Genomic DNA, 10,189 nt, shown 5'->3' with positions numbered 1-10,189 from the left:
GGAGCTGAGATACCATTCTCCTTCTATGTACCGAAGGAAAGAAATACAGGTCAGCTCTTGCTTTCGTTCATGGCCTAAAGAATGTTGGTAAAGGCTTTAGTCAATGGGAGAAGCAGGATCTGAGAAAAGGTTGTCCAAGTGCGTTTGCCACTCCCTACCTAGAATGGCTTAGTGGTTAAAGCATGGGCCTAAGACTCAAAAGAACCTGGGTTCTAATCCTGGCTCTGCCATTTTTCTGTTGTGTGACCTAGGGCAAGTGACTTCACTTCTCTGAGCCTCAGTTACCTCATATGTCAAATGGGAATTAAGACTGTGAGCCACATGAGGGACAGGGACTGTGTTCAACCCAATTTGCCTGTATTGATCCCATCATTTAGTGCAGAACCTGGCACTCAGTAAGCCCTTAACAAATTCTATTATTATTATTATTATAAAAGAGCATTGGGAACCACCAGTGAAAGATCTCATACACACCGTATTTGTGGATTTTCTTCCCAAATATCTGTTCCATCTGCATGAGCTCAACTTACATTCCCTCACTGAACAGTAGAAAACAATGTTCTCCAAAATATCCCAGTGTTGTTACTAACTATGCTAGGGCCTCACAGCAGATACACACATCTTAGTTAAGAAAGGAGCACTTGACTTTTCTTGCCTCCCCACTATTTTCATTCATTCGTTTCTGTCCATTTCCTCCTCCATCCAGTTTTCTTTGAGGCAATATGAAATCATCATCATCAATATTTTATCATCATATTTATCTTTATTATCATCATCATCCTCAATCTCTATATATTTTATTTTAAATTCTGATCCTTCAAAAGGAAACCCCAAACTTAACCCATCTACCCAATCAGTGCACAGACCTCAGCCGGGTACACCTTGCATCTACCCCAGCATTTAGTACTGTGGTTGGCAAATAATCAGTTAATCAATCGCATTTATTGAGTGCTTGCTATATGCAGAGAACTGTACTAAGTCTTTGGGAGAGTACAGTACAACAGAATTAGCAGACCAGTTCCATGCCTAGAACAAGCTTAAAGTCCAGAGGGGTAGTCAGGCCTTAATATGAATAAATAAGGAATTTATAATATATAATTTAATGATACATATATAAATCATTCAGTCATATTTATTGAGTGCTTACTCTGTGCAGAGCACTGTACTAAGTGCTTGGGAGAGTGTTGAAGGGGGTGGGGCAAATATCAAGTGTCCAAAGTTTGACAATTAAAGTGTGTAGACAAATCAGAAAAGAGAGCAATGCGAGGAAAAAAGGGCATAATAGGGGAAGGACTCTTGCAGGAGATGAGATCTTAGTAATTCTTTGAAGGTGAAGAGAGTGGTGGTCTAGCACATTTGGAGGGGGAGGGACCTGGGAGTCAGAAGGATCTGTGTTGTAAACCTGGCTCTGCTAGTTGTCTGCTATGAGATCCTGAGCAAGTGACTTCACTTCTCTGGGCCTCAGTTACTTCATTTGTAAAATGGGGATTGAAACTGTGAGCCCCAGGTGGGACAGGGACTGTGTCCAATCTGATTTGCTTGTATCCACCTCAGCTGTTAGGATAGTGCCTGGCAGATAATAAACAATTATGTTATAGTAAAAGCCTTGGTGTCATCCTTGACTCTCTTCTCTCATTTACCCCACATATCCAATCCATTACCAAAACCTGCCAGTCTCACCGTCACAAAATCGCCAAGACCCGCCCTTTCCTCTCCATCCAAACCACTACCACATTAGTACAATCACTCATCTTATCCCGACTGGATTACTGCATCAGCATCATATCTCTTTTCCCAACCTTCTGTCTTTCCCCACTTCAGTCTATACTTCAATCTGCTGCCCAGATTATCTTTCTACAGAAAGGTTCTGGGCATGTCACCCTCTTCCTCAAAAATCTCCAGTGGTTGCCTATCAACCTTCATATCAAGCAAAAACTCCTCACTATTGGCTTCGGTGCTCTCTTCCCACCTTGCCCCTTTTTACCTCACCTCCCTTCTCTCCTTCTATATGCCAGCTCGCACACTCCACTCCTCCGGTGCTAACCTTCTCATGTTGCCTTGTCCTTACCTGTCCTACCATTGACCCCTAGCCCATATCCTACCTCTGATGTGGAGTGCCCTTGCTCTCCAAATCCATCACACTTCCCCCTTTCAAAGCCCTACTGAAGGCTCACCTCCTCCAGAAGACCTTCCCAGAATAAGCCCCTCCTTTTCCTATGCTCCCTCTCCTTTCCACTCCCCATTGCCTCAATTTGCTCTTGTTCTACCTGCCCCCCCACCCCTCCCACAGCACTTGTCTATCTATGTGTATATTTACAATTCTATTTGTTTATATTAATGATGTGTATGCATCTATAATTCTATTTATATTGATGTTAGTGATGCCTGTTTACTGGTTTTGATGACAGGCTCCCCACTTCTAGACTGTGAGCCCATTGTGGGCAGGGATTGTCTGTATTTGTTGCTGAATTGCACTTTCTAAGCGCTTAGTACAGTGCTCTGCACACAGTAAGTGCTCAAAAAATACGATTGAATGAATGAATGAAAAGCTTAATAAATACCCTTTAATAATAATAATAATAATAATAATTATAATGTTGGTATTTGTTAAACACTTACTACGTGCAAGCACTCTTCTAAGCATTGGGGTAGATACAAGGTTGTCAGGTTGTCCCACCTGGGACTCACAGTCTTAATCCTCATTTTACAGATGAGGTACTGAGGCACATAGAAGTGATTTGCCCAAAGTCACACAGCTGACAAGTGGTGGAGCCAGGATTCGAACCCTCGACCTCTGACTCCCATGCCCGTGTTCTTTCCACTAAGCCATGCTGCTTCTCAAATACTTGAAGTTAGGCCCTAGTGTAATTTGAACTCATGACCCCTGGTTATTGTTATTATTATTATGCCTGTTCTTCACCCTTGTTGATCCCATCCAGCCTCAGTCCACCAATGGTAGAATCCAAGAGGGAGGGCACCTCCAGCTATAGAAGGGGCCAGTACTGTCCAGGCCATGGAGGTGCCTTCAGCAGTAAGGCCCAGGAGTTTGACATTTTGGAAAAGAAAATGATAGTTAAACGAATTTCATTTGTCTATGTAGCTAAGAAAATGTGCATTCAGTCCCTTTCTTGTCAAGCTACAAAAAGCTAGATGCTGCTGTCCCGTCCCCACCCCCGCAATTCCATATATGTCCCAGCATTTCCCATTTTGTGGCCATTTTACTGCTATTCCCTATTTTGCCTAGCTCTCCAGCCTCTCCTTTTCACACCTGAGGTCCACGTTTGCTCCTGAAGGAAAGGCCGCTAACCATCCCAGTGCCCATTTGGCAAACCAGGGGGAAAAAAAACTGAATCAAGGGGAGGATCTCTGCCATTCTCCTACCAGTGACCAGATAGATCTGTAGGATCTATCCAGGGGAGGGACCCCTGAGCCCTCTGGCCCCTCTCCTCCCCTCACACGGGAGCCTAAAATTGAGCCAGAGAGAAGGCCTGCTGACCACACCAGCACCCACTCAGCAAGATGAGGGGCAAAAGATTGAGACAAAGAGAAAGTCTCCGCCACCCCCTGCCCTCCCCTCCCCTCCCTTCTCTTCACACGGAGGCCTAAGGAAGCCAGAAAGAAGGGCTGTGACCACCTAGCATCCATTTGGCAAGCCACAGGACAAAAAACTGAAACAGGGAGGGTCGGTCTATCTACCCACCACCCTCCCCCCTTTTCCTGCCCCTGCTCTCCCCCAACCCCCCCGCGAGAGTCCTGGGATCACCACTTTGAAGGGAAGAGAGGCTGAGCCTTGGCAAAAATCTGGAGGCAAGAATTCAGACTCCCCTCCACTCAAAGATGTAGGAGAGCAACTTACTAGGAGTTAACAACATGTCAACAGTCCCCCATCAAGGACTAAGGACTCGATAGCCCTGCTTGCCTATTCACTAGGCAGATGCTTTAATGACTCGCTAACCACATTCCCCCCCAGCAGGGAGCTGCTGAGTCTTCTCCTTCTAGAGGAATCCTCCACAGCCCACTGGGTGTACAGATCACCTGCTGCAACTCAGGACTTTGTTTTATGCCCTAACCCCAAAATGTGCCTTCACTCCTCTCCCTCTTGTCTCCGCTTCACTATTCCAGCAACCCTCTTCATCCCCCTCCCCACACGTCGGCCCCCTTCATTGCCCTCCCATCCAACCCCTCCCCACCCCTCTTTCCTGGTCCATCCATGACATTCTGTCCCAGCACTTCCCTTCATTCCCCTCTCCACGCACTAAGCCCCTCCAGCTCATCCCCATTCAACTCCTTCCTAATAATAATAATTGTGGTATTTGTAAAGCACTTACTATATGCCAGGAACTTTTCTAAGTGCTGGAGTGGGTACAAGGAAATAGGGTTGGACACAGCCCCTGTCCCTCAGGAGGCTCTCATTCTTGATCATTTTACAGATGAGGTAACTGAGGCATAGAGAAGTAAAGTGACTTGCCCAAGATCATACAGCCAACAAGTAGCAGGGCCAGCATTAGAACCCATGATTTTCTGACTCCCAGGCCCATGCTCTATATAATACACCATGAAGCTTCTTCTTCTCCCTGCTCATCCCCACCCCATGCACCCTCCCCATAGCCTCAGCCAAGTACAGCCTGTGGAGCCCCCACTTCATCATGGGGAAGCTTCCCTTCATTATTGAACTGTTCCTGTCCTGGTCACTATTCCTCCTCACCATTACTGAAATCTGGCCCTTCCCAGGTGACAAGGTCTCCCCTGCTGCTCTCTCCAGAGGGGGCCTCATCTTCTCCCATTCCCCCAGATTCACTGTGAAATGAGGAGGTATTCACTTCCTTCTCATGCCCCAATGCTGCTTTGGCACCATTTCACCTTCCCCATCCCTTTCTATCCCTTCCTTCGAAGCCCATGTCAACTGCCTCTACCCCCCACTCATAATTCTAGTAATGGGAATCTACTGCCCCCCCACCCAGGTCCCATCACCAACTTCTTTAACCATTTTGATCCCTTTCTCACATTCCTTCTCTCCTTCTCCTTGCCTACACTGATATTTAAAGACTTCAATACCCACATAGATGCTCCTGATGACCCTTCCAATGGCTACTTTCAATCACTCCTCAACTCTACTGACCTCCTGCTGCACCCCATCTCACCCACTCACCAACCTGGACACACAATCAATCTCATCATCTCTAGCCACTGCATAATCTCTATCCTCCCAACTCTGAAATCCCCCTATCTGATCACAATGTCCTCACCTGCGTTCTCTTCCACAATCCCCTCCCAATAAGTCTGTACTGTTCACCCACAGAGACCTCTGATCTTTTGACCCCAACCAATTTTCACAACTCCTCATGCCCTATTTAGCCTCCATACCCAAACTACCTTCCCTTGATGACCAAATTGCCACTTTCAGCACCACCCTCTCTACTGAAGTAAACTCACTCTCTTCCCTGTCCCTACATTGATCTCGAACCACTAACCCTCAGCCCTGGGTCCCCTCTACAGTCTACCTCCTTTGCTCCAGTGCACGAGGCATAGAGTGTTGCTTGCAGGAATCTAATTATCGGGTCAAATTCATTCCCTTCAAGTTTATCCTTGTCTGCTTTAACTCTGCCCTCTCCTCTGCCTGGTAAAATTGTTTCTCCATCCTTATTGACACCCATGCCCATCACCCTCACCAGTTGTTCCCCACGTTTAATTCCCTCCTAAAGCTCCCTTTCCCCCTGCCACCCAAATCTGCATCTCCTCCCCTGTTCTCTCCCCCCTCCCTTCAGGCTTGTATCTCCTCCTGCCTTGAGGATGTCTCCACCTGGCTGTCTGCCCGCCACCTAAAACTCAACATGCCCAAAACTGAGCTCCTTATCTTCCCTCCCAAACTCTGTCCTCTTCCTGACTTCTTGTCACTGTGGACAGTACGCCCAACCTTCCAGTCTCTCAAGCCCGCAACCTTGGTGTCATCCTTGACTCAGCTCTCTCATTCACCCCACACATCCAATCCGTCACCGACACCTGCCAATCTCACCTTTAGAATATTGTCAGGGCCTGCCCTTTCCTCTCCATCCAAATGGCTATCGTACTGGTACAAGCTCTCATAATATCTCAGCTGGATTATTGTGTAAACCTTCTCTCTGATTTCCCTTCATCCAGTCTCTCCCAACTCCAGGCTATTCTTCATTCTGCTGCCTGGATCATCTTCCTGCAGAAACGTTCTGGCCATGCCACTCTCTTCCTTAAAAACCTCCAGTGGTTGTCTATCAACCTCCCCACGAAACAGAAGTCCTCACTCTGGGCTTCAAGGTTCTCCATCACGTTGCCCCCTCCTACCTCACCTCCCTTCTCTCTTTCTACTGCCCACTCTGCACGCTCCGCTCCTCTGCTGCTCACCTCCTCACTGTCCCCTGTTCACACCTATCCCACCGTCGACCTCTGGCCCACGTCCTACCGCTGTCCTGGAATGCCCTCCCTCCTCACCTCTGCCAAACTAACTCTCTTCCCCTCTTCAAAGCCTTACTGAGAGCTCACCTCCTCCAAGAGGCCTTCCCCAACTGAGCTTCCCCTTTTCCTCTGCTCCCTCTGCTCCCTCTCTGCTCCCCCTCCACCCTCTGCTCCCTACCCTTTCCCCCCTTCACCTCCCCTCAGTTAACCCCTTTCCCTCTGCTCCTCCACCTCTCTCTTCCCCCTCCTCTCAGCACTGTGCTCATTTGCTCATTTGTATATATTTTTATTAGCCTATTCATTTTGTTAATGATTCTATTTAATGTGATTATGTTGTCTTGTTTTTGTCCGTCTCTCCCAGTTAAACTTTAAGCCCGTCACTGGGCAGGGATTGTCTCTATCTGTTGATGAATTGTACATTCCAGGAGCTTAGTAAAGTGTTCTGCACATAATAAGCGCTCAATAAATACTATTGAATGAACGAATGAATGAATCCCTGACCTCCAGTAACCTGGCCACCTACCTCATCAACAAAATTGATAATATCAAGCGTGATCTTCCAAAAATATCCCAATATCCCGTGACTCTCTCCAGTCCCTTCCCTCTACTGCCCCTTCTTCAATGTTCCCTTCTTTCCCAGCAATATCTCTAGAGGTTATCTCCTGCCGTCTCTCAAATCCACCCCCTCCATCCAGGCATCCTATCCCATTCCTTCACTCCTTATCAAAACACTTGGCCTCTCTCTTCTTCCCTCCCTATCACCCGCGGCTGCTCACTCTACAATGGCTTCTTCCCCCACTGCTTTTAAACATCCCCATATCTCCTCTACTTTAAAAAATCCCTTCTGTGACCCGACAGTTCCCTTCAGTTATCGCCCCATCTCCCTCTTACTGATCCTTTCCAAACTCCTTGAGTGAGTTGTCTACACCCACTGTCTCAAATTCCTCTCCTCTAATTCTCTCCTTGACGCCCTCCAATCTGACTTGCAACCCCTTCACTCCACTGAAGCCACTCTCTCAAAGGTCATCAATGATCTCCTTCTTGCCAAATCCAATGGCCTCTACTCCATCCTAATCCTCTTCAACCTCTCAGCTGCTTTTGACATTGTCAAAAACTCCCTTCTCCTGGAAATGTTATACAAACTTGGCTTCACTCACACTGTCCTCTCCTGATTATCCTATGTCTCTGGTCACTCAGTCTCCGTCTCCTTCTTGGGCTCCTCCTCTGCCTCCTACCCTTCACAGTAGGCGTCCCTTAAGGTTTAATTCTGGGTCCCCTTCTTTTCTCCATCTCCATCCACTCCATTGAAAAACTCATTCACTCACATGGCTTCAGCTATCACCTCTGTGCTGATGACATCCAAATCTACATCTCCAGCTCTGATCTCTCTCCCTTTCTGCAGTCTCTCATTTCCTCCTGCCTTCAAGATATGTCTACTTGCATGTCCTCCCATCATCTCAAATGGAAAATGGCTAAAATTGAACTTCTTATCTTCCCACCCAAGCCCTGTCTTCCCACTCACTTTCCCATCACTTGTGACAGCACCACCATTCTTCCTGTCTCACAAGTCCATAATCTTGGCATTAGCCAGACTTCTCTCTCTTATTCAACCCACATTTTTAGGCCACCATTAAATCCTGTGAGTTTTACCTTCACAGCATCATTAAAATCCACCCCTCCCTCTCCATCCAAACTGCTACCACATTAATGCAAGCACTGATCATATCCTGCCTTGATTATTGTGTCAGCCTCCTTGCTGAACTCCCTTTCTCCTGCCTTTCCCCACTCCAGTCCATTCTCTGTTCGCTGCCAGGATCATTTTCCTTCAAAAACATGCAGACCATGTTTCCTCACTCCTCAGTAAACTCCAGTGGTTGCCCAACCACCTTCGCATCAAACAAATATACCTCACCCCTGGCTTTAAAGCACTAAGTTACCTTGCCCCCTGCTACCTTACTTTGCTACTCTCCTACTATAACCCATCCCACACATTGTGTTCTCCTTATACTAATCTCCTCACTGTACCTCCATCTCATCTATCTCACCACCGACCTCTTGCCCACATCCTACCTCTGGCCTGGAACACCCTCCTTCCTCATATCAAACATATACCTGCTCTCCCCCACTTCAAAGCCATATTAAAGGCTCATCTTCTCCAAGAAGCCTTCTCTAAGACCTTCTCTCCCCTTCTCCCACTTCCTTCCACTTCACCCTGACTCGCTCCCTTCATTCATCCTCCCTTCCATCTCCTCAGCCCATATACATGGATCTGGAATTTATTTATATTAATGTCTATCTTTCCCTCTAGACTGTGGGCTCTTTGTGGGCAGGGAATGTATCTGTTTGTTCTTGTATTGTACTGAAGGTACTGACGGTATTTGTTAAGCGCTTAGTATGTGCTAAGCACTGTTCTAAGCACTCGGGTAAATATAAGGTAATCAGGTTGGACATAGTCCCAGTTCCACATGGGGCTCACAGTCTTAATCCCCACTTTACAGATGAGGGAACTGAGTCACAGAGAAGTGAGGTGATTTTCCCTAGGTCACACAGCAGACAAGTGGCGAGGCCACTTGTGGGATTAGAACCCAGGTCCTCTAACTCCCAAACCCATGCTCTTGCTCTAAACCAACAAAACACACCCAGCTATACAAAGGTACAGCTATGGTATGCCACTTGGTAAGCTTGGGTTGATCTCTTGGTGACTGAAAACTCATTGCGGACAGTGAAAGTGTCTATTACATTTTTGAGTATTTGTTAAGCTCTAACTATGTACCAGACACTGTACTAAGAGCTGGGGTGAATACAATTAAATCAGGTTGGACACTGTCCCTCTCCCATGTGGGGCTCATAGTTTTGATCCCCATTTTACAGATGAGGTAACTGAAGCACAGAGAAGCAAAGTGATTTACCCAAGTTGTCACGGCAGACAAGTGGGAGAGCTGGGAATAGAACCCATGACCTTTTGATTCTCAGGCCTGTGCTCTATCAACTATGTCAGGCTGCTTCTCCATTATTGTATTGTTATATTGCACTTTCCCAAGCTAATACAGTGCCCTAAAAGCATTTATTGGCTATTTCGTTTTACCATTGAAAGGGAACATTGTATGTATGAATTAATTCTCTCAAACATTTTGGTAATTATTTTGAGGGTTTTTTTGGAGAATTTCTGTTCACAAATAACATTAGAGTTCTAGGAGAGGTAGGGAAGGTCAACAGTCATGGAAGTTGCACTGCTCCTCAAAGTTGGGGGGTCAGAAACACAACTACATTGTGGGGGAGAGCTATGAACTATCACTTTCTCACCTTTCCCACCCCCCTCACCCTGCCTTCAATTATCTCCAGCTTCTTGCTGGAAATATTAGGGCCACTCAGATCAATCAATAAATCAAAGCTCATTTAATGTTTAATGAACACTCGCTGAGTACAGAGCACTGCACTTAGTACTTGGGAAAGTGCAGTGGGTGTGGGAGGTGGGAATGGGATTTCTAGTTGGGGTGTAGTGGGAGAGAAACAAGAAGCCAGTCATTTAACCTCTTTGTGCCTCAGTTTCCTCATGATAAAACAACTGTTTCATGTCAGTCAGTGCTATTTATTGAGTGATTACTTTGTACAGAGCACCATACTAAAGATAGAGAAAGTACAATACAACATAGTTGGTAGATCCCACTGTTCCTCATATCCCAACCCCTTCAGCATCATCCTGACTTGCTCTCTTTGCTCTTTCCCTCTCCCAGCCCCAAAGCACTTACGTACAAATCCATAA

The 10,189-nt window shown here is 46.5% G+C and overlaps 1 protein-coding gene across 1 annotated transcript in view; it reads left to right on the top strand.

The window, feature by feature from the left end:
* The first annotated feature begins 2,952 nt into the window (after positions 1–2,952).
* Positions 2,953–10,189, top strand: part of LOC120638721 (vomeronasal type-2 receptor 26-like) — a 39,925-nt gene continuing 32,688 nt past the window's right edge. Inside the window, exons 1-3 of the mRNA XM_039913684.1 lie at positions 2,953–3,031; positions 4,609–4,731; positions 5,356–5,423. Coding sequence (XP_039769618.1) covers positions 2,953–3,031; positions 4,609–4,731; positions 5,356–5,423 — 270 coding nt within the window. The remainder of the gene's footprint in view (positions 3,032–4,608; positions 4,732–5,355; positions 5,424–10,189) is intronic.

This window comes from Ornithorhynchus anatinus, chromosome 12, assembly GCF_004115215.2.
Source record: "Ornithorhynchus anatinus isolate Pmale09 chromosome 12, mOrnAna1.pri.v4, whole genome shotgun sequence".
In the NCBI taxonomy this organism is placed as follows: domain Eukaryota; kingdom Metazoa; phylum Chordata; class Mammalia; order Monotremata; family Ornithorhynchidae; genus Ornithorhynchus; species Ornithorhynchus anatinus.
This window is presented reverse-complemented; position numbering and strand designations above follow the sequence as displayed.